This window comes from Malus domestica, chromosome 02 (genome assembly GCF_042453785.1).
Source record: "Malus domestica chromosome 02, GDT2T_hap1".
Lineage (NCBI taxonomy): Eukaryota > Viridiplantae > Streptophyta > Magnoliopsida > Rosales > Rosaceae > Malus > Malus domestica.
Window position 1 is genome coordinate 29,316,933 of NC_091662.1, and position 25,903 is coordinate 29,342,835.

The 25,903-nt window shown below is 35.6% G+C and overlaps 1 protein-coding gene across 6 annotated transcripts; it reads left to right on the top strand.

Annotated features, from left to right (window-relative positions):
- Positions 1-20,116: 20,116 nt before the first annotated feature.
- On the top strand, positions 20,117-25,557 carry LOC103418460 (protein BTR1-like). 6 transcript variants are annotated; one of them, XM_029093975.2, is made up of 8 exons: positions 20,117-20,538; positions 21,007-21,245; positions 21,348-21,454; positions 23,059-23,252; positions 24,269-24,333; positions 24,775-24,870; positions 24,950-25,011; positions 25,099-25,557. In XM_029093975.2, the coding sequence occupies exons 1-8, from the start codon at positions 20,451-20,453 to the stop codon at positions 25,193-25,195; spliced, it is 948 nt and encodes a 315-aa protein (XP_028949808.1). In that variant the 5' UTR covers positions 20,117-20,450; the 3' UTR covers positions 25,196-25,557. The 6 variants fall into 6 exon arrangements, with proteins under 6 accessions (XP_028949808.1, XP_028949803.1, XP_070673863.1 ...); XM_029093970.2 differs by having other exon boundaries at positions 20,140-20,538; positions 24,206-24,333; XM_070817762.1 differs by having other exon boundaries at positions 20,140-20,538; positions 24,272-24,333.
- The last annotated feature ends 346 nt before the right edge of the window (positions 25,558-25,903 follow it).

Genomic DNA, 25,903 nt, shown 5'->3' on the forward strand with positions numbered 1-25,903 from the left:
GTGCATCATATGTTCTCATATTTCAAGAATGTCATATAAATATTCCAAAAGAAAGTCTTTTCATACACCAAGATCATGAGTTAAACACACAGCAAAGAAGAATAGAGGAGATCTTTCGTCAAAGGTGGAAAGTGATTTTCACAATCTCAATGAACGTATAGCAAGTTGTACACTCTTACTTAGTTCTTAGAATATTCAAATGAAAATAACACTAGGCTCAAATAAATTATAAAGGATTAGCTCATGTATTGTGTTTAATTGAGAATTTATTTGGAGCTTGAGAAGAAGAAAGACAGAGAAATCAAAGAAGAAAATAGAAGGAAGAAATAGTTGTTTCTATAAAGGGGAGATCGACATGAGATGATCTATCTGGTCATAACTACACTGAGATTAGGGTTGATCTAAGTAAGAGAGATGAACAATTTTAGAGAGAGAAAGCAAAGAACTCTGAAATTGTAGTACATTCTCATTAACCAACTATTAAGCTTTACAAATGATATTTATAGTTTTCTATAGATAGCTTCTCTCATGAGCTAACTTAACTTACAATTTAAGCAACTATTGTCTAAATGACAAGTGTACATAGATCCTAAAGACAAGGCACACTAATCAACCTTCAGTTATTACCCCCCTCTAAAGCTTAACTTGGGATACCAAGATTAAGATTGGAACAGTGTCAAACAAAATATGGGCTATGTAACCCTTTGGTGAACAAATCTACAAGCTGCTCCTTAGTAGAAATGTATTGAACATGTAGATCCCCTTTTTGAACTTTCTCACGAACAAAATGGAAGTCGGTGTCTAGATGCTTTATACGAGAATGAAAGACAGGATTCATACTAAGTGCAAGGGCAAATATATTATCACAATAAATAAGAGGAGGAGAAGGAATAAAGACATGCAAATGCCTTAAAATATTCTGGAGCCAACTCACATCTGCAGCACAGTGAGCCAATGCTTTATACTTAGCTTCAGTGGAACTTTTGGAAACTGAAGACTGTTTTTTAGACTGCCAAGATACAGAATTGGGACAAAAAAAACATAACATAACTAGTATGAGATCGTCATGTACTTATATTGGCAACCCAATAGGAATCTGAGTAGGCAAGCAATTGTGTATCAAGAGAAGGCTAAAAAATAATACCACAATGTAATATACCCTGGATATATCTGAGAATTCTCTTGGAACAAGTGAGATTTAGTAGGATGACTCGTATACTGACAAACAACATTAACAACATGTGATATATCGGGCCTAGTAAATGTAAGGTACTAACATTAACAACATGAGGTTTGGAAGGAGTTGGAGTTGGTTTACAACTGTCCATCCTTACTTTCTTAAGTAGCTCTTTGGCATACTTGGTTTGATTTACAAACAAAGTACCATTGTCTCAATATTGGATATGAAGACCAAGAAAATAAGTAAGAGCTCCCATGTCTTTCAGATCAAACAACTCCCCAAGCTGATCAATTGTATGTTGTACCTGAGATGCATCAGACCTAATAATAATAATGTCATCTACGTACAAGAGAAGGATAACAATATTAACACCATATTTCACATATAGACTAGCATCAGAAGAAGAAACTTGAAATCTCAATGAAGGAAGAACTTTTGTAAATTTGGAATGCCATGCTCTTGGAGCTTGTTTAAGCTATAGAGTGATTTAACCAATTTACAAACAGAATTAGGATAAAGTAGATCAATGAACCCTTTTGGCTGCTGCATATATATTTCCTCCTGTAATTCACATGCAGAAAAGCATTTTTGATATCAAATTGTCGAATAGACCAACGTTAAGAAATAGCTAAAGCCAAAATAAGTCTAAGAGTGGAGTGCCTAACCACAAGACTAAAATCTTCGAATAATCAAGTCCATGTTCTTGTGTAAAGCCCTAAGCACTGGGCTTTATGCCTAGAGATAGTACCACCAAAGTTCCTCTTGATCTTATAAATCCATTTACAACCAACAGATCGATCAATAGGAGGAGGAACAAGAACCCAAGTACCTTGTGCTTTTAAGGCATCAAACTCGTCTTGCATAGCCTTCTGCCAAAATGGATCTTTGGAAGCAACTTTATAAGTTTTTGGCTCATTACCATCTGTGATAGTTGCTAAGTAGGTGTATCCAGAGAAACTAACCTATGTTCATTAATCAACAAAGATGCAAATTCAGAATGACACTTAATAAAAGAGGTAGCCACTGAGGTATCTGATACATAAGCAGAATAATCTTGTCGAGGTATAATTCCAGACCTTAATCTGGTTTGCATTGGATGAATATGTGATGCATTAACCTCATAAGCATTAGATGCAACAATAGATGAAGTATGGGATGATTCAATTGGTAAGAGTACCTAGAGTTGATTTGAATCTTGGACAGGTAACAAGGAAAGAAACTGTGAAAGAGTAGCATTGAAATGAGCTATTGTGTTGATAGAAGCATGTGAAGGATCTGAAGAGATAGATTGAAGTGAGGAAGTCGAAGACACTGCAGGTGACATTGTAACTAGAACTGGAGGATTCAACCTTGTAGATGTACTGATGACTGTCTTTGGCACACTAACAACCTTTAATCTAGTAGGAAAACATGTCTCATCACGTACTACATGCCTGGATAAAATGAACCTCTTGGTAGGAATGTGGTAACATATAACACTTTTATAACTCAAGGCATATCCCATAAATAAGAAAACATTGGATCTAGCTTAAAGCTTATTATTGTTGTAAGGTCTCAGATAGGGATAAACAACAGAGCCAATTACTTTCAAATGACCTAAGGAAGGTTGTCTATGATATAACACAGAGTAAAGTGACATATGTAAAGACTTGGATGACATTCATTGATAAGGTATACTGCATAAGCACAAGTATGATACTAAAAAAGTTTAACCCAAACCTGCCACTGACAATCAAGTAATAGCTATCTCAACAATGTGCTTATTTCTCCTTTCTACAAAGCCATTTTGTTAAGGAGTGTAAGGACAAGAAATCCTATGAACTACTCTTTTTGAATCCAAGAATTTTTCAAATTGTTTGTTAACAAATTCACCTCCACCATCAGATTGCAAATACTTAATCATAGTACCAAAATGAACTGAAATAAAAGTATAAAGGTTCACAAATATACTAAAAACATCTGATTTATTGCATAAAGGGAAAATCCATACAAATTTGGTACAATCATCCACAAAAATCACATAGTACCGATATCCTTCAATGGATTTTACAGGATAAGGGCCCATATATCTGTATGTATCTTTTCAAAAGGTTCTAAACTCCTAGTAACTTCACCAGAAAATGGAAGTCTAGGCATTTTACCACTTATACAATCTGAACAAATCTAAGAATGACTATCCTTGACATGACTAATCTGAGACCTATGTAACATAACAAACAATACTTTATTAGTAAGATGGCCCAACCTCTGGTGCCAGAAAGAAGACTTGATGACTTGACCCACAAAAGCTGAAGAATAGGACTTTTGTACTGAATTCTAACCACTTTTGAACACATGGATTCGAAATAGCTTATTTTGCTTACTCCTTCCTTTGTAAAATATCTTTTTTGTTACCTTGTCATGCACAAAAAAACATTGAATCATCACAAACAAACCATCAAGTATTATCTTTACATAATTGTTTAACTGATAATAAGTCCTTAGCTAATTGTGGAACATGAAGCATTTTATTTAATTGAAGTGCATAAGAATGAGTATGAATCACACTGAAACCAATGTGTTTGATTGGCAAACCTTGGCCATTCCTAATCTTGATCTTATCAGACCTTTCAAAAGGAACAACTTGATTAAGATTTTGAACATCAGAGATCATATGATGTGAGGTGCCAATGTCAAGAATTCATGCTTCACCAGTTTGATAAGGAGCAACATTTTAAGCAGACATAGCATTCATAGAAGTAGATGGTTGAAAAGAAGTGGAAGCAGACCCTTGATATTGAGAAGACAACGGTGGATAGACAGATTCCTGCATAATATTCAAAGAAGCAGGTGGTGCAGTGCTTTATATGCATAATTGGCCTTATGATAACATTCCAGTGCAATATGACCACATTTCCCACAAATTTGACACTCTGTATGTTAGACTGAGAAGTAGGATTCCTGTAATAACAATTGGGTGCAATGTGACCACGTCTTTGACAAATCTGACACTCAGGCTACATATGAAACTTAGAATCTATGTTACCAGACCAACTTCCTTACTTATACCCATAATTAGAACCCTTGCCTCAATTATAATTGGATTTGTAACCACCATTACTTATCTGAGTATTGCCATAGTTGGATCTATTAGAAAATGAAGATTGCAAATTGCCTTAAGAAAATGAAGGTTGTATGTTGCCCTGAGAAGATGCACCAGAATTATAGCTAGACTGAGATTGACAAACAAACCCATAACCATAACCATAAGAAAGAAAAGGAGATGGTATAGGCAATTGTACAGGTTGAGAAGGCATATGAGGTGTAGAATAATATGGTCGAGAAGTGATATGACCCACAGTAGCATAAGAGACACCATCATGAGAACTAGAATTGGAAGAAGTGTGTGAATTAGTCCATTGGACAAACATAGCGGCCATAGAATGAGGAAGACCAACAATTGAGCTCTAAATTCCTTTAAAGAAATGGTTGTCTCTCGAGCTAGAATAATAGTACGAATAATAGCATACTCACAAGGAAGACCAACAAGAGCAGCAATGATCATTCATTGTCAGACACACACTCCCCAACATCAATTAACTGATCTCTTATAGACTTCAGCCTGGACAAAAACTTATCAATATTATCTACCCCTTTTTGCAAAGTTTGAAATTCAGTCTTAAGCATATTAATTATGGATTTAGAGGCAGTAGCAAATCTATCTTCTAGTGTAGACCAGGCCTCATTAGCAGTGTTACATCCCAATACATTCTCAATCGCATCATCAGATAAAGTGGCAATCAATAAACTCAAAAGTGCTAAATCAACAGTTTCCCATTCTTGAAAAGCAGAAGTGATTTCCTTAGTGACCCCAATCTCAGTTTTAAGAACAAATTTAGGTGGACAAACTGAAGTTCCATCAAAATGATCAAACAACTTATACCCTCTTAGTAAAGGCTTAAAAAGTTAAACTGAAAGGCCCATTTGGAATAGTTGGAATCATTTAGATGAATTATTAACATGCCAAGAACACTCTCAATCTTCACTGGAGTAGTCATGATGAAACTTAGAACAACATAGGCAACAAAAAATGGCAATAGACCTTCAAGCAACAAATATCAGCTTCTTAATTTTGGTATTTGACTTTGGTCTTTACCAAAATTCACAACCCAGATTGGCAAATCATATACAAACAAATGGCATCGACCTTCATATAACAGAATTTATCATAAAACAATCAGAGTGAAAAATTGAGATAATCGAAAGAGAACACACCAAAGAATCAAAGCAACCCAACTTAGATTCGAAGAGAAAACAACATGCCCCCAAATTTCCACACCAAATCTTGAATTTGCTTGAATACGCATAACAATTCTCGCAACGAACCAAAGAAACCTCAAATCAAGATATCAGTAACCCCACAAAGGAATCATTGGCTCTGATACCATCATAAATACACTGAGATTAGGGTTTATCTAAGTAAGAGAGATGAACAATTTTAGAGAGAGAAAGCAAAGAGCTCTGAAATTGTAGTATATTCTCATTAACCGACTATTAAGTTTTACAAATGGTATTAATAGTTTTCTACATATAGCTTCTCTCATAAGCTAACTTAGCTTACAATTTAAGCAACCATTGTCCAAATTACAAGTGTACATGGATCCTAAAGACAAGTGGCACACTAATCAACCTTCAATTATTATCTGGGAGTGGATCGGCTAGGAAAAAAAAACTAAAATCACCTACAATATTACTTTTCTGAACTAATTATAAGGATGAAGACCAAAAATCAAAGGGGAAATAATTGAGTTATTGGGGTTAAGTGCATCTAATGTACCCATTGTAGCTCTGCTACTGATGGTGAGCAACTTAAAGCCCTGGAGCTCAGCTTGTATTAGCACCCTATTGCTAGGTTTAGCCAGAACGACACTATGGGTTTAGCCGGTGATGTGATATGACTCTCAAATGTCCGGATGATGTAGAGTGGAGTGGTGATATGTTTTACCATTTTATTTTGTTTTTGTGTAATAATTTTCAAGAATTGCCTTGGATTTTGGTTTTGATTTCTCTATTTATGAGAGTTTGGTAGTTTGATTGCTCTTTATAGGAGAGTTGCTTGATTTTAATTACTGTTTAATTTGGTATTATACCTTCTTTGATTTATGTGTGAAGGGTGGAGCGTTTGATTTGGGGTTTACTTCACTTGGTGTTTTGGAATCGTGGTGGTGTCCATAGGCATCGTACTATGTGTCCCAATATATGAGTAGAGATTTTTTTTCTCACACGACCCTCGTGTAACCGGAAGTTTAATGGTTATTGATCTTTGTATTCCCATTCTCGATGAGTTCGGACAAGTGCTTGAAGTCTACTTATTACTTTGATTAGTGATGCTTTATCGTAATATTTTTTATATCTAGTTTGCAACCCTTTACGAGCTAAGTTATTTATGAATATAATTGCCATCCATAGAGCTCAAGTTGTGATGCTTCTTTTTCAATAAATAAAATATTGTACTTTTTATTTAAATAACAGGAACTATGCTCTTTTCAAAAAATTGCTATCCAACAAAAACCTTTAAGTTTAAATTGATTGCCATCTACAAAAAAGTAGTAACCTGCCATTATAAGTTTACAACTTGTGCCACAACATTTTATGACCATATCTCATAAAACCCATTATTAGATTCTATTTCATTTTTATTGGATTTATTTTCTTCTTTTTCTTAGATTTCTTTCTATTTATGAAAATTTAATTAAAACGTGCTTTTTAGGAAAATGTTGGCCATACTATATTTTAATTTTGGCTTAAATGTCAAATGGTTCATGTGTTCTAGTCATTGGGTTAATTTAGTCTCTGTATTTTTAATTTGGCCAATTTGGTTCTTGTGTTTATCTCCGTTAACCAATTAAGGACATTCCATCCAATCTTTGTTAAAAAATCCATAAATTTGTTATAAACTTATTTATAAAATTATCTATCTCACTTAAAATATTTAAAAATGAAATAAAATTAAAAATTAAAAGAAAATTTACTCTCCTCCCAACCTCCTTCATAACGTTCTCTCATCTAATTTTTTCGCACCCACCCTCTTTTTTCTATGTCACAACCTTAATAATTTTTTAGATTAGAAGTTTTATCTATTATATATGTTATTTCTCATTGATTTGAATATTTCTGTAATTTTAAATTTAAGTAAAGAGAAAAGGTAATATATGACACTCTCAATTGCAGTCAATTTCTCGATTACACATTCAAAGGTGAGGTGGTTGGGGTTAATTTTCTTGAGACTACAATGATGGAACTCATGCGGTGATAGGGGTCAAGGTGGATCTAGAGACGGGTTCATCAAGTTGCCTGCATGTGAAGATAGGGTTGGGGTTTGGATCAAGGACAAGGCGGATGGTGACACACCTCGATCGAGATTGAGGCATGCTGGCCATCACGTGAGGGTGACGTAGCCATGTGCACTGAGCGGAAGCAATACTAATAATAAAGAATACTAATAAATAAAAACCAACTCATAAGAATACTAGCTAAGATAAGTGCTAGAAAATGTGTGAATGCACGATCAGAGCGTAAGTAGCCTAAGTTCAGTCCAAAAGACAAGTACTAATTAAACGACACCTAAAGATGCCCTACATTTGAGATAGTCTGTCACAACCTCCACTAATCCTCATGAGCCACCAACGAACAAGCTTCTCTAAAACCTGGAGGGGCACAAAACAGAAAGTGTGAGTGGGCAAAAACAATAACTTTCCATTTAACAAAAACAAAGCTATTCAAACATCCCGCAAAACAGCTAGTTAATAACTTCTCATACATTGCTCAAATGGGATGTTTGAATATACCAACGTGATCTACACAACCTTAAGAACATCCCCATATTTTTAGAAAAAATTTCTGACCACCTACACGCCACCACGCACCAGCGGAGGCACGGCCCTACGCGCCCCCACGCGCGGCCAAACCTTAACTGAGGCCTAACAGCGTTAGGAATATTCCGTTAAATTAAAGGAATATTCCGTTAAAATCAACTACTGCCGTTATTTGCTGTTAGGAATATTCCTTCAAAATTGACGGAATATTCCATCGTCCCCTACCTTCGAACTCCGGCGACCGTCGCCGTCGCCAGAAACTAAAAAAATATATAAAACCTTATATCTCTCTCATTTTTGCACGAAATTCCATGAAATCTTGACCAAAACGAAGCTTACAACATTAGGAACAATACCTTACCAATTTTGGGACCTGAAATCCTCGAGAATTCACCAGAGATCATTCGATAATCTGGCCAAACTTTGAACTCGTCAATCTCCACTTCCCGACGTCCAATTCTCTTGGTTTTTCTTCTCCGAGCTTCGTAAGGATGATCCAAAGCTCCCTAAGTCCTTGAAAATTCCTAAAAACCTCACATTTATGAGTGCATGAACAGTGCATGAATTCGGCAGTTGAGGTTTCTCGATCTAAAAAGGGTATGGATGAACTCAAAATCTTACAAAGAGTTTGAATATTACCTGTTAGACGTCGATCCATGCGCGAAGTGTGTGAGTTTGGTGTTCGTCCGTACGTTTTGTATGGAAATGGTAGGGAGGCTGAGAGAAGGAGAGGGAGAGAGAGAATACACGGGGTGTTTTGTGTGTGTGTGTGTGTGGGTGTGTGGTCCACGTGGGTCACCAACCAAAACCAAAGAAAATGCCATCTAAGTCCTAATTGGTTCCAAAATAATAGGACTTAGCACTAATTGGTCCAAAATCTAACCCACCACACCACTACACAAAACGTCCAAGGGTATATAAGTAATTTCATATCGTCAAAAATAAATATTTTAGGACGGGCTGTCATAGATGGCAAGGCGGGTTTGTTTATATTTTAATTAAAAAATATTTTTCTATAATAGGTTATAATAATTTTATGAATTTTTTAACAGAGATTGGATGGAATGCCTTAAATAAACACAAGGACTAAATTGGCCAAATTAAAAACATGAGGACTAAATTGATCGAATAGCTATAACACAGGGACCATTTTGACATTTAAACCTTTAATTTTCAATCAAATAAAGCACCAACTTTTAGGATTTTTCTTTTCTTTTTTAGTTTTATTCAAATGAAAAAAATTCCAAAAAAATTACGTGTTCAAACACTACAACTTGAAAAATTAACATTTTCAACTTAATTGTAAAAGACATCCCAACAAAGAGCAAATATAGCACAAAATATGCATGAACTATAGAATATGACTATTTTGTCAATTATCTATTACTATCACAAATTAAGAAACTTCACTCTCCAATATGTTTGAGTGTTTCTAAGTTGAGTCTATTGTATGTTAACACGAAAACCCTATTTGCATAGTCATATGCAAATCAATATAACCAAAACCAGAGAACGTCAATTTCATTCTGAAAAATGGTAAAACCTTAACCCTTAATACATGTTAGTTCAAACTGTAATGTTTCTTACTTGCATTAGAAGACCTTGTGATGAAGTATAGGCTTTGTCTTCTATTTTCTTGGATTCGAAATAAGTTCTAACTCTCAATACGATAAACTTATTTTCAATTTGAACCTTGACATTTGAGAAGAGGGACCAAACCTTAATTTATATATCGCAACTGCTTCCTCCTATCTTGGAAGCAATTGGTGCCGATTAAAGAGGTTGTAACTACCTTTTTATCCAAAATTTGAGTTCCTTAACTTTGATAAAATTTGATAAAATTCACAGCTAAAAAAACTTTTACATTCTCATATATGAATGAAATCAAGTCACTTCACATTGTATCAATATAAGTAAAAAGTGATTGATGAGCTATATTAACAAAATGAATTTTACAATTAACCACATTGATCTATTTATCGGACATTAGAAAAACTGAATATTAAAAGGAGGTATCAATATTCCAAATTACAAACTAATCAAACCAAAATGTAAATGATATATTTGAGAGAACAATAGTTGGGAGTTAATAGTATGCTAGCAAATTTCTGACATATATTTGGTTCTAAGAGACTATAAGCATCTTTATTACATGATCATCACAATATAAACAACATAATTAGAAAATGTGCTGCACTTCATAAGTACATTACTCTTACAAGTATTTTTACTAACAAAAGTAAGATTGCAATTGAATCAAACTGAGCACACTTCTTTATTCATAACATATAATAGTAAGGTTTAGGATATTGATAACTTACTCCCACATTTCAAACTCGATCAAGAGAAGCTTGTAAATCCAATATTAGAATATGTTTATTGAATTATGTGATAAGTAAAGCCTTTATGGATCTACCACCATTTGATGGGTGTTAAGATACTCGATATCTATTTCATCTTCACTAACTTTGTCTTGAATCTTCAAGTACTTGATGTGTAATAGCACAAAATCTCGAACTACATTTAAAAGAGGTAAGACCAACAAACTTAGAAATGATTTTAGTTATACTGGTTTATCTTAGAAGCCATTTTCAATTTCAAACTCGTAGTAATACTTATTTTTAAGTTCAAAACGTTAAAGAAGCAGGTGAATGAACTTAAGGTAAAAAGATCAAAATGTAGTTATACATGTTGTCATTTTTATTTTTAATTGACTTGTATATTTTTGTGATTAAAATGTTCTTAATCCTCTTATCTAGCTAAGATTTTGATTTTGTTGTTAAGAAATTATTTGTCGTTTCGGAAAGTTTTCAAATTTATGATTAAAATGCTTTTGTGGGTTTCATCCCTCAATTGAGATTAAAAGAAATTGAGATAGATTATGTGTTGTGATCAGCAAATAAAATGTTTGCTAAAACACGACTAGCTGCACTATCTACCTTAAATATTTTCAATCATCAACCAAAACTTGGTTCCCTAACTAGATAATTATCAATCAATTTCTAGTACTTTAGTTCAAACAAATTAAGTTTTGGGCTATAAATAACACTCCTTGCTCACCTAAGTAAAAGCACAGAGAATTTAGAACTCAATTATGAAATATGAGTTGGTTATCAATTATCTCAAACACTTCTCTTATTTTAGAAAAGTTACATCTTTCTATTTAGAGTTTCAAACTCAAGAAAGTTATCAAACGTTCTTTAAGTCATTTTTCCTAAGCACTTTTTTATAAGTATTTGAAGCACCTAAATATAGTTGTTTACCCTGAGAATAGATCAAATATAAAATGCATCATGTTTTTTTTCTTTCCAAAATGTATATCTCTAAAGGATTAATTTATATGTATAAATGCTTTGTTATAGCTTGTTGTATTTATACCATTGTAATCTGCATTAAAAAAAAATTCCAGATTCTAGTGTTCCATGAGTTTTCCAACCGTTGAAAATCGTGAAAACTCTTCTTTTCTTTGCTCAATTAGTTCCTACATTTATAATCATTCAAGAAAAGAGTTTGGTGAATCTCGCCAAAAAACTCATCTTTTACATATGACTAATTGTGGTTGTATCTAACTCGTTTCTAAAATAATTTTAACGATCCTAAATAGATAACCTGCTCAACATTTTACATTATACAAACATGTTCGATTGAAAACTATCATTCATTTTGTTTCAAAGCATATAATCTTGATTACAAGTCTAGAAAGTTTGGTGATTAAATAATTAATACCTAGAGAGAAATAACCACACAATCAATTGTGTGCAACATGCTTTTCAAAGACCATTCTTCATTTCTGAATTGATCACATCAGTCTTGTTTCTCTATTGTGTTCTTCGCTCCTTATGTGAACTTAAAGATTATAACAAGCACTTAAAATTTGGAAAGTTTGGTAAAGTTCAAAGCAATACTTAAATATGGAACATAATCAAATGAACATAACATTTTGATTCTTAGATATTGTTCTATATGACTAGTATGTAGAAAGTTTATGAGTTATTACTTACGACAAGCCTATATTTGTATACGTTTCATCAATTTATTGGTTGATGTATTGTTACTAATGCTTACATGCTTGTAAGTACACATTACATTACTCATATTAATATGTATATCTGAACTAATATAACATGCTAGAGGAATTATTGTATTGGGAAGTTATATGAGTGGGCATTTAGCATCTATATTAAAAGTGAAATTCTAGTAAAAGCAGTTGAGAATTTTGAAAGTTAATTATGAGGTTAAGTCCCTTCAGATAGTGCACTACTATACCTATTAGGTGGTGAGAAGTCTAACTTTTGGATGTACGTAGTTTAGTATTATGGACTCTAACATGTTGCGGTTTGTTTTGTTGAAATTTTAGGATTTGTATTATATTACCAGTTCTCTAAATATGAGATTCACTAAGATGAAAAATACTATTATCTACAAAAAAATAAAATAAAAAAATAAAAACATTGTGACATGATTATGATTACTTTTGGCTAGATATTGTTGTGAATATGTGTGATTGTTCTCTAAGTCAAATGTACTATATTTTTTGGTTATCCATACTAGGTTTGTGTAACTCAAGATGCTACAATTTTTGTTTTTGAAGATGCTACACTTTGTTTTTGAAGTGACTTTATCTATATTATAATAAAACTTAAGCATTTCGTATTTACAAAAATCTTAGAAAGAATATTTTCTCTGGTACTGTAAACTTATGTACTTTGAACTACTCATGATTACTAATAAAACTTGTGTTTCAGAAATCTTGTGAATTTTAACGGTTTTAAACTGCAATGACACGTTTCATATTTTGTTATAATATATTAATCATGGATTTGGGGTGGGACATCAAGTCTATTAGCCTCAAAGATTTAGACCTATTATATTTTTATTTAAAGAACATAGCCAAAGTGTTATCAAAATAAATCTCCTATAGTTTTTCAATGTTTCTCACAACGTTCATATTATAAATCAAGTTTTTCATCCAATTACTTTCCCTCATTAAGGACAACTAATATGTTATGACTTCATTGTAGATACAACCCTTATAGTTTGGTTCTTGCTTTTCCATGAGACTGTACCTTTATCTGAAATGAGAGTTTGCTTCTTGCTTTTCCATGAGATTGTACCACCATTTGAAATGAAAATAAACCCACTAGTTCACATCCTATCATCTACACATCCTTCCAAATCTGCAATAATGTAACAAACTAACTCTAAATTGTCAACATAATGGAATGGCAACGCATAGGACCATGTCTTCTTCAGGTATCACAACATTTTGTTTCCACCATTTCAATGCGCCAAATCAAGACTCGCTTGAAATCTCACTCACTTAATGCAAAAACTAAATCAACCCATGTACATATCGCGTGCATGCAACACACTTCCAACTAAAGAAGCATAATGCTTGTATTTTATTAATTGAATTTCACAATATGTTATATGCCACTGAATTGTAAAGAGTTTCCCACCTTTTCCAATGGAAACCTCATCACCACTACAAATTTTCATATAAATCTCTTTTTTACTCCACTCTTTGAGTTTTCCTTTCAATCCCTTCCATTAGCTTATAGCCTTCCAAACCTGGATTGTCATATTCTCTCCACTACTATTTGAACAGTCGTTTAAAGCTAGGATGTTGCATCAACGTATTTTCAAATCAAATGATACTAAACCTCATATCACCGCAGTTGTATCCAACATTAGAGGACAATGATCATACATTGTTATTGCTAAGACAAATTGTCTGACATGTGCATATTGTTTTCCCACCTTGCTGAAGTCATTGAAAATCTTTGTGTTTCTTGTACTCTTTACCCATTTGACTTCTCATTAGTGAATCTTACCACATTGAAGTAGCCCTCAACACATCAACGTGGTCCACAAAGACCATATAACCCAACCAACTCATCCCAAAATCCTTCTCTCGCTTTGTATCTGTTTGATCGAAAGGAAATAGGTTCTCCATTGATGGCCGTGGTTAAACTATGGATTACACAGGAAGATAGATTCTTTCCTAAACTCTCTTGGGCAAGTGAATTGGAATAAATGAAATAGGGTTGAGTGCAAACCTAGTCATTGACAACCACATGGTACCTTCCAAAAGGTGTAACCCTAGTTGAACGGTTGACTCTAAGGCTTATTTTTAGTTAAGCCCCCCGAAACTCGACTTTAATCTCATTTTGCTCCCTGTAGCTCAAAAGTTGTCACTTTACTCCTTGAAACTCAAAATTTGTTCCACTTTACCTGCTGGAACTCGATTTCGATCTTATTTTGCCCCCTGAAACTTGAAACTCGTCTTTGTAAAACTCAAAATTCGCTCCACATTGCCTTATATTTTTTAGTTTCTTATGTGGGTTTGATTTTGATGCATTAGGCTAATCAATTTCTTTTTGATTTTGATGCACTTGGCTAATCAATTTCTTTTTTAATTATTTCATCTCTTTAATTTCTTTAAAACTTAATATTCTCTTATTGTTGAATATTAACGCATAATAGAGATTTATAATCAAATTTATTGCACACGTGGCATAGTCTTATTGGGTATTGGGTCTCACATATGTTTCAGGATGCGACCTATAAGTTTGAGGGTGAAGAGAGTCCTTAAGTCAAATGAAACGAATTTTGAGTTTCAAGGAGTAAAGTAGTGACTTTTGAGTTACATAGGGTAAAGTCAGATCAAAATAGAGTTCCAGAGGGCATAGCTAAAAATAAGCCTAACTCTTATAAGAAGTGTAACCCTATAGTCAAGGTTGTAACTCTTTGTACATTTATTGTATCTAGTTCATATATTAAAGTGACATATGTCTTCATTGTCAACCAATAGCTCTTCTTCTTAGAGTCACGCCTTTTGGCAAATAGGCACTTTTTTCATGTGAAAGCCCCTCTACAGAGATCATTTATCCCTTCAAGGTCCGTATAAACTCCTGACAACCACTCATTCATATCATTAGGGCCTTCCATACTTGACAAATGCTAAGGAGACTTTCTCAAAGTGAGACTCGCTATGGATTCTCTGTCACATCATGCTTTTGGCACAATTCTCGTGCCAACGTTATAAAATATTGTGCCAAAAAACGTGAGATGACAAAGAGTCTATAGAGAGTATCACTTTGAGAAAGTTGCAATTTGAGAGAGAAAAAAAAAAAATTAACCCGAATCTTGTTTCGAAAATGAATAGAGCACAGTCACACACCCACCTCTATTGTATACAAAATTACAAAAGTATTGCAAATAATTTTGTCACCTTTTATTTATTTATTATCATACGATAAATTTGTTAGATCAAAGAGCCGATAAATTTCAAACCCAAGTCGTAGTGTAAAGAATATTCACCATTGTAATAGAGGTCCACTTATAACAGTTTTGTCACGAAAATAACACGAATACTAAAAACACTCTACGAATGCCAGATTTGGTAAAGAGCCACTTACAACTAGGGATGATAATTCTAATCGTTAAACCCGATAACCGTGGATAACCATCCGAATGGAACGGATTTGGGTATGGAAGTTTGGGTATATTCTGGATATGAGGAAAAACCGTTTATATTATTCGGTTATGGTTTTGAATATGTTATAGAGGTCCCCAAATCGTATCCATAACTGAATCCAACCTGATTAGTAAATAATATTGTTGATGCACAAAACCGGAGGTCTTGGAACAACGTAAATCCAACCGTAAATCTGCATGAAATGTAAATAACACAAGATGTATCGTGGTTGACCCCAAGGTTTGGGCTACGTCTACACTGATGATGTATTTATCTAAGAGGTGAGGGAGAGAACCTCTGTAATGAGAGGAGATGTGAGAAGGGTGAGAAGGCTCCAGAAATGGCCTCCCCTAAATTGTGAGGGTGATGGGTCCTTTTATAGAATAAGGACTCCTCACTTATTACATATTTGCCCTTTCTTTTATTACATAATTACATTTAAGTCCCCCGAGTATTTATACGAGGTCTAAATACGAGGCCCTAAATATGGTATAAACAGTAGTCCCCCAAGTCTTCAATCAAGATAGTCTTTTGGCTGGAAACTTGAAATTCAATCCATGTGTGGGCCGAAGTAACTAGATGTTGTCTTGAACTGATGCTTGATATGAGGCGGTGCTCAATCTGAAATGATGCTCAACTAGAAGTAGCACACGTTGCGGGGCTGCGAGGCTCGTGGCTTATGTTGCCTTGGTTGGCTCAGCTTGTGGCATTTGACGGTGATGGAGTCCCTTTTATAGAATAAGGGCTCGCTCCTCAATACATGAATGATGGGCTAGAGTTGATGCTCGCGGCGAGGCGGTTGCTCAGTAGGCGGCGATGCTCTCTAATGGTGGTGAGTGAGTCCCTTTTATAGAATAAGGGTTCGCTCCTCAATACATAAGTGATGGGTTAGGAGTGATGCTCACAACGAGGTGGTTGCTCAGCTGGCGGTGTTGCTCTCTAATGAAGGTGAGGGAGTCCCTTTTATAAAATAAAGGTTCACTCCTCAGTACATGAATAATGAGTGCTCTCTAATGAAAGTGATGAAGTCCTTTTTATAAAATAAAGGCTCGCTCCTCAATACATAAGTGATGGGCTAGAGTTCCCCAAGTATTTTGTATTTTTCATGAGGCCCAGTTGAGGCCCAATATATGGTAGATAATGTAGTCTCCCAAGTCTTCGATCAATAGAGTCTGTTGGCTGGAGACTTCAAATTGAATCCATGTATGGGCCGAAGTGGCGTTGTTCGGAGGCGGTATTTGTATAACCTGCACTGAAGCTTTGTAAGTGGAGCTTTGTAAGTGAAGCTTTGAAGCTGGAGCTCTATAAATGAAGCTTTTGAAGCTAGAACTTTTGTAAATGAAGCTTTTGAAGCTATAGCTCTGTAAATGAAGCTTTTGAAGCTAGAGCTTTTGTAAATGAAGCTTTTGAAGCTAAAGCTCTGTAAATGAAGTTTTTGAAGCTAGAGCTCTGTAAATGAAGCTTTTGAAGCTGATTGACATGAGTGATGCTTATGAATGTTTATGTTGATTGACATGAGTGATGCTCATAGATGTTGTTATGAGTGATGCTCATGAATGTTAACATGAGCGATGCTCATGAATGTTAACATGAGTGATGCTCATGAATGTTGTCATGAATGATGGTCATGATTGTTTATGTATGATTGTCATGAGTGATGCTCATGAATGTTTATGTATGAATGACATGAGTAATGCTCATGTATAATTTGGAGTACTGGGCGTACTTTTGATCACCTGGTTGGTGGCATGAAGGAGAGTACGGGTTGTACATTTCATCACCTGGTTGGTGGCATGAATGACTAGTTGCCAAATGATATTAGAGTACGGGTTGTACATTTCATCACCTGGTTGGTGGTAATAGCGGCAGGTTGCCGAATAAATTTTTGTAGTACTGGGCGTATTTTTTGTCACCTGGTTAGTGCTATTTTGGGCTTATAGGCCTTCGCCCTCCACACAACATTCCAGCCCATTTACTTTGGGCTTTGCCGGTTGTTTTTTTTTTTTTTTTTGGTATTATTACCCTCTGATGGAGGGTTTATACAGATGTCTTCGAGAGATAAGAAAAATGAATTACATCACTTTAAAGTAAGAAAAGTAAATCACATCATTCTGATGGGATGTTTTATTCCTTGCTTTTGCTTTCCACTGCATCTCTGTCTCTTGGCGAAACTGGTTAACTCCACTTGCTTTTCTTGGACATCTTGGTCGTGCCCATCCACTATCACCCCTCTTTTTTTCTTTTTCTGCTGTTTGAACACAAGCTGGTGTACTCCAGCTATAAAAATCCCAACAAAGTACTTTTCTTTTCTGCTCTTCTGCTTTTGTTCCCCACTCTTCCTTTTTTTTTTCCTGAAAATCCCTATAGAGCTTAATGGTCGGTGAGATTTCCTCGCTGTGGACGAACAGCTAGACGTTCATCCCCGTCATGCACAGCTTCAGTACCTCCCATGGCGTCCCCTTGATTGCAACGGATTTTGGCTATGAGGTGGCAGTTCTCGAGGTTTTCCTTGATGGTCTCGACGGTCCTGCTTCGACGCGGTGGTGGAGCTGGGGAAGTCGGAGTTCGGCTGGGACTCTTGTCCTACCGCTGCTGGGTCTGGTAGTGGATTTTACTATTTTCTCTAAATAATCGTACTCGTCAAAATCCATCAGACTTTTCTTCTAACCAGACAATAACCTCACGGGTAAACCTCAGTTCTGGCGATATCTCTAGTGGAGCTACGAACAGAAGAAACAGCAAGAAGAAGGGGAATGATGAGGACGAAGAAGAATTGCAGTTGCAGAGACGCAGACGCAGAAGAAGGAAGAGCTGACTGAGACTCTGTTCTCGACCGGTGGCAGAGGATTAGAACGCGGTGAAGGCAGCAGGCCTCTCGGAAGCTCTCAAGCCAAAGCAGCGTGACTTGCTTTGATTTTGCTCTGAAAGCGTTTATCCATGACTTCGTAGGTTCCATTTTTTGCTGTGTCTGTGATTGTGAGAGAGACGGAGGATGGAGGACGAAGGAGCTTCTGTATTTTTGCCGAAGGAATCATCCATGGCGGTGAGTTATGGGTCCAAAAATAAATTCATGACGTGGCCCACGTACAACCTACCATTCAACGGTAACTACCATTCTTTCAAAACCTGCGAACTGAGTCAGGTCACGAGTAACAGAGACGGATAGAGAAGAGAGAGAGAGAGAGAGAGCTGAGGAGTGTTTCAGATTTGGATCTTTTCTAATTCTGGGTTTTTGTGATTTTTCAGATTCACGATGGATGTGAAAAAATGAAAGAGAATCGATATAGCTTTTTGTGTCGATTCCCACAGACGGCGCCAAATGTTGATGCACAAAACCGGAAGTCTTGGAACAACGTAAATCCGACCGTGAATCTGCATGAAATGTAAATAACACAAGATGTATCGTGGTTCACCCCAAGGTTTGGGTTACATCCACACTGATGATGTATTTATCTAAGAGGTGAGGGAGAGAACCTCTGTAATGAGAGGAGATGTGAGAAGGGTGAGAAGGCTCCAGAAATGGCCTCCACCAAATTGTGAGGGTGAGGGGTCCTTTTATAGAATAAGGACTCCTCACTTATTACATATTTGCCATTTTCTTTATTACATAATTATATTTAAGTCCCCGAGTATTTATACGAGGTCTAAATACGAGGCCCTAAATATGGTATAAACAAATATAATTTATATATATATATATATATATATGTATATCTATTATTCACCGATTCATTACCTTGATAATACCAAAAGTTGCATTTTGTAGGAAAGTAAAGCTTTGAATCAAAATCAATGCGAACTCAATGGTGCTTATGGGAGATATCAAAGATAAGCCAACATCAGTAGTGTTTTAATTTTTATACTCAACAAGATCCATTCATTGGATCATTTTATACATCAATATATACAGTTATAGATATATTTGTACATCTATTATTCACTGAATCATTACCTTGAGAATACAAAAGTTGCATTTTGTAGGAAAGTAAAGTTTTGAATCAAAATCAATGTGAACTCAATGGTGCTTATGAGAGATATCAAAGATAAGCCAACATCATTAGTGTTTTAATTTTTATGCTCAGCAAGATCCATTTATTGGATCATTTTATACATCAAATGTTTAATGACGAAATTAATATCTTCTAACTTATAATGTCTCAACTGAACGAATATATTTTTTGTATTGATGAATATGGATATACCCGTTAACCGATGAAAAATCCGTTACCCGGTGGGTATGGTTATAGATAATACCCGATGATTAATTTACGGTTATGGATATAGTTAATTTTCGTGGTTATGAGGATGGATATAGCATTTCCGTCCCCAAACCGAACCGTTGTCATCCCTACTTACAACAGTAAATTAAGGTGAGAATAAAATATCTTGGGTAAATACTTGGGCATGGAAACCAAAACGTGTGGGTGGGCGGTGCGGTGGGCATTCAAACCTATCCCTTCCTAATATCATAATACAAATTGTAAAAAAACGTGGGTCCTGAGTTTGACCATGGCTGAGATCATGACCCTTCATCACGCATACCAGCTCACCAAAGTCGACGACATCAACGGCCATAAATAAATCCATCCGATCTGAAAAGGCAAAAGAGTTGAAAATTACAAAACAGGACTTGGGAGGCGGTTCTGACGGCCAATATAGAACAAAGACGAGGAGAGAGAGAGAGAGAGAGAGAGAGAGAGAGAGGGGTCAGGTGGGCAGAAGTAGGCAGAAGATTAAGAGAGAGAGAGGTTCCCTTTCCCCAACAGCTCAGTGCTCACAGCGGAAAACCAAAACACTCACAAATCTCACATTTCGCTTTCTCTCTCAAGAATTTCATCAAACACCCTTGTCTGCAAAGTTCAAACCCATTTCCAATTCTGCGAATGCTCTAGAGTCTCTCTCCCCTCTATATCTTATTCTCTGAAGGAAGAAGACAATGGAGTCCACCGAGGCCTCCTACATGTCGTCACCGGAGGCCCCGCGGAGGCGCTTATCGCCGCCGCCGCCCAAATCACCGGGTTCCGGTATCTCTCTCACTCTCTCTTTCTCTGATCCGATCCACTTTCTCTCTCTGCTGTCTATGTATTGTATTATGTGATGTGTGTATCTAGTGGCGATTTCTGTTGTTTTTGTATTCTAATTGTTTGGCGGAGTGGTACAATGATGAAAATGTCAGCTTCCTTGAAGTCAATTCCGTTTGCTTTCTGTAAAATGAAACCCCAACCCTAACCTAAGCCCGACGTTTGGTTTGTTTGCTGAGAAAATCCTAGGGGATTCCAATTGAATGAAAATAGGGTTGCAAATTACGTTTGAATTTGAACAATTTCGTATTCTGAACTGATGCCGAGGTGAGGGAGTTTCGTATAATTGTTATTTACGGCATAAATCGGATTTTGTTGCAAGTGTCTTAAGAGTGAAAGCTCAACCAGGGTCTGATTTCCGTATGTCCTAAATGCATTCGGTTTTAATCTTTTATTTTTTACTTGTTCCAGATTCTGTGGAGAAGCCTACATATGTTAGGTTTCTGGTATCAAATGCTGCAGCTGGTTCTGTTATTGGAAAGGGTGGTGCAACAATCACTGATTTTCAATCGCAGTCTGGAGCAAGAATTCAGTTGTCACGCAATCATGAGTTTTTCCCCGGAACAACTGATAGGATTATTATGATCTCTGGAACAATTAATGAAATAGTCAAGGCTGTGGACCTTGTTCTTGCTAAGTTACTGAGTGAGGTACTTTTGATGATGCAGGTTCACACCATATATGTTTCTACAATATTGGTAAAGTAAACTAGATATTTCTGGTGCTAATTATGCTCTTCCTGTGTCGGTCAGCTTCATTCTGAAGAAACTGAAGAAGTGGAGCCGAGAACAAAGCTGAGATTAGTTGTTCCAAATAGTTCATGTGGTGGCATAATTGGGAAAGGAGGGTCTACCATAAAGTAAGAACACAACATCATGGATTTTTTAATAGCATAACTCATTCTTGCCATGCTTATAGAACATAGTGATGAAATAAAATATCTTCTCTTAATGTTGAAAATCTGAGTTCTTGTTGTGAGACTAAATATTTATTTTTGTTTCCTTCAGTAATAGTAACAAAATAAAGTGACATTCCCTGGTGTTTGTATTTCTCTGAAGTATGAGTTCATTTAGAACATGCCCATATATTGCATCTTTACTTCACTACGGATGTGGCTAGGATACTTGAAAAAACCTAGAAATACAAGAATTGGCGAGTATAAACAAATTTCAATTTGCAGAGTTTTCTGCTGTCAGAAACTATTAGAGAATCAGCAAGGTTTTAACTAAAGCAGTGGATCTACAATAATATAATTGTTCTGATGTGAATTTTTTTTAGGGAGAGTCAGTTCCTTAATTTTGGGTTTCTGCTCACTAACATAAATGAGTGAACTGGACTTTGTAATTAAATAAAATCTCGGATTTGGAAAATGATGTGTGTTGATCTGGAGGTGACATGATGGCTGGTGGGCTATTGTATCAAAGAAAAGTTGTAGCTGAATGTCTACTGACAAAATTGATTACTTGTATGATTGCATAGACTCAAGATGCATGGCTCGAGATGGAGAGGCATTTTTATACATAGAATTGTTCTGCTTGAGGCTGGTTCATACGTCCTATTTGGAGTCCTGTCATAACTGATTTTTTTTGCAAATGATCACTAACATAAATGAGTGAACTGGACTTCGTAATTAAATAAAATCTCGGATTTGGAAAATGATGTGTGTTGATCTGGAGGTGACATGATGGCTGGTGGGCTATTGTATCAAAGAAAAGTTGTAGCTGAATGTCTACTGACAAAATTGATTACTTGTATGATAGCATAGACTCAAGATGCATGGCTCGAGATGGAGAGGCATTTTTATACATAGAATTGTTCTGCTTGAGGCTGGTTCATACGTCCTATTTGGAGTCCTGTCATAACTGATTTTTTTTGCAAATGATAACAATCATTTATCATGTTCAGCTTTTAAAATATGAAGGGTGTCGTGACCTAACTAGAGAAATTTATAGAAGTTGAGTAGAAAGGTAGCAGAGATGCACAGTTTACTAGAATAGAAGATATATGTTATTTTATAAGGATACTTTTATTTATGAAAAGAAAAGCAATACATGCAGTGACTAGGATTCTGCATTGGCAGTTCTATTAGGTGGAGGTTTTTGGTAATTAATTTCCCCTTCCTGTTATGTTGTCATTTGTTTGTTTCATGAGATAGTTGGGTGTAGGCTTCTCTTTACATGAGAAAAGCCATGGCCCATGCTAATGCCCTATTGCTGAGTTAGATAATAAATATATTTGCAGTCTTTTGGTGCTTAGACATTCAGACGAGATTCAGTAGTTACTCTTCATTAAAGTGTTATTGAACAGTGAAGTCTTTTCGTTGGTAAAATTTTGCAAACTGATACTTTTTAACTCATATTTGAGTAAACTTTCATGCTGTTCAATATTAGGGTCCTCATTTTTATGTATGTCACACAACAAAAATATATAAAGTTGCTAACAATTAAGATTTCCTTTGACCAGGTCATTTATTGAAGAATCACAAGCTGGAATTAAAATATCACCACAAGACAATAATTACTTTGGATTGAATGATCGACTGGTGACAGTAACAGGAAGTCTGGATGAACAGATGCGAGCAGTTGATTTAATTGTTGCTAAGCTATCTGAAGACTCGCATTATGCTCAGTCTATGAATGCCCCATTTTCATATCCAGGTGTGTCCGCTTATGATTGTTATCCTTAATTTATTGCCTTTTTCAAAATAAATAAATAAATAAAAATAGAAAGTTCTTCATTTATAGAGAGAACTTAGTGTGTTGGTGTGCAAAATATTTTACGGCGTAGAACATATTAGACCTAAAATGAACTATGCTGGAAAGTAGCCAAATCGGTGTCCTAATTCTACTGTAAACAATAGAAGTTCCAATTTTAATCTTCATTACCCCACGATGGGAATAAAAAGGGCATACCTATTAAAAGTACATGTACAGTTTTTAAGTGTGCTATCACTTGGAAAACCAATTGTGTAGAAAAGTCATTTCCTGCCATTTTCCATTGCGTATAATATTGAAGTGAATTTGAAAAGCTGAAATGGAAAATAAGAGAGATCAATTTCTATCAATGTATTTTGATATAAAGCAAATTGTTACAGAGTAGAACGAAAGAGAAGTTATTTTAATTTTTGAGAAAAGGTTCTAAACTCCCTTAAGTTGATATTCTTGTGTGTGAAATAGAATGGCATATGTGCATATATTTGACTCATCTAATTAGACCACACTTAAATATTTGATTGTTAGTGAGGGCAAGCAAATAAATTTGGACTCAAGGACCAGGATCCAAATATCCCTTTGTTTATTTTCTGGGAAATTGATGGGAACAACCTGGGCTTGCACCAGGACAAGCCCTTGGAAAGTAGAGGATTTTAGGAGTGAGATGTCCCTGTAGGATCTGCTTCTGGACATTCTGCATCTATAACATTTTTTTGACAAAACGGATAATCAGATGAAATTCTTTTAATTTTAAAAATTTGGTGGTTGTAAATAGTGGTTCATGATGACCATTTGTTTCATAGTATGATTGCATTGTTTCATATAATTGCCTAGATTGGAGTATGTACAATTATGGTGAGATTGGAATCCTAGTAAGTTCTTTCCAACTGAACATATAGGTGTTTCCTTCTCGGGTTTTCATGGTATTCCATATACATATGTGCTTCCTTCTGTTGCAACAGCAGCGTACAATGCAATGAGTTATGGACCACCAAACGGGACTGGAGGAAAGTTTCAGAATGCTAAGGTTCATTCTTACACGCTAAGATATTATCTTATTTAAATTAACAAACATCCAGGGACTTGTATAATTTGAATATATATGCTTAGTAAGTGTTCATTTCTAGACTTGTTTGTGTTGGCCTGGGATAGTATTTCTGAATTTGCATTGAGATATTATGTGGGACAGTGGATGTGTTTGAAATTATGACTTGTCAAATGGTTCTTTTGGGGCCTGTTAGTCCGTTTGGAAGTAGAAAATGCTGTATGAACCTTATTTCCATAGTGGTTAAAACACTCAAGGGAATGGTAACATGTTGTTCGATTGCAGGTGCATAATTGTCATGCTATCCATGTATCGTCTCATCATCAGTTTTAGTAATCAAAAGACATCTGAGTCAAATTAAAAGTTGATTCATACTCTTTTAACTTTTGATTTTTTATTGACAACAAACATTTTGTTTTCCAGGAGGATCAAAGCAACTCGGTCACAATTGGTGTTGCAGATGAGCATATTGGGTTGGTTCTTGGTCGTGGTGGAAGGACCATAACAGAGATTAGTCAGGTTTTATAAGTACCAACTTTATATGTTCTAGCTTCATAACATCTGCACAAACTCTAACCAGAGCACTTTGTTTTGGCAGGGTAGTGGAGCCAAGATAAAGATATCTGATAGGGGTGACTTCATGTCTGGAACTACCGACAGGTATTAAAAATCTTGGCGTCGTTAATCTTCTGCCCCAAGCGACCATCTCTAAATCTCAACTTTCAAATCATGTGTCTTGTTCTACAGGAAGGTGACAATTACGGGTTCACAAAGGGCAATCCGTGCTGCTGAGTCCATGATTATGCAGAAAGTATCCTATGCTTCCGAGAGGGCAATGGATTAGCTTTCCAAGTATCCCAACTCGTTCTCTCAGAGAGTCTCTTGGCGGACGGAGCTGCCCGAATTAACTCATTCTCACAGTATGATAATTTGGTTCAGAAAATCTGAATGCTGTGGTAGGAAGCAAGAACGGGAGAAAAATTTCTTTTTGTCTGGAGCGCAATTTATAGGGACTTATCTTTTTTGTTTTTGAAGAGGGACACAACGTTGGAGAAAGCGATTATTTATTGGCTAAATAGAACGAATAGCTTTATTTCTTTATTTATACAGTTTGTAACTTCTGAATTTGTAGGTGCCATCTCAATATACGTTTGTAGCTTTATTTCCATGCAAATCAAGTTTTATAATGGAAAATTTGTTCTCCTGCGTCTCGGGTTAAAGCTCTCCTGCTCTCCTTAGTGATATTGCTTGTCGTCGACCCCGATTTATGTATATTTTTACACAATACAAGTTCTAGTGAGCTCATGTGATTTTTGTGGATACAAATTTTAGCCGTCTTTTCCTTTGACGAAAGTGCACTTATAAAATAATAACACTTAAGATTAAGGTCAAAAGCTTCAGGCGCCTACAATGAATGGGAGGTTTTGGCTGAAAAATCTTCGATGTCAAAGTTAGAATTTGAGAGAGAATGAACTTGCATTTTGGTGTGAAGATGAGGCTATATATAGGGGTGTAGCCAGCCCTCTTTTGAGTGCAGATTTGATAGAAGTGA

Bases quoted from the DNA above. Each gene is read 5' to 3' on its own strand.
- LOC103418460 (XM_070817759.1), top strand. From the start codon at position 20,451: ATGGAGTCCACCGAGGCCTCCTACATGTCGTCACCGGAGGCCCCGCGG. The intron at 24,334-24,774 runs GTTCATTCTTAC...TTTGTTTTCCAG, and splicing joins GAAAGTTTCAGAATGCTAAG to GAGGATCAAAGCAACTCGGT. The intron at 24,871-24,949 runs GTTTTATAAGTA...TTGTTTTGGCAG, and splicing joins CCATAACAGAGATTAGTCAG to GGTAGTGGAGCCAAGATAAA.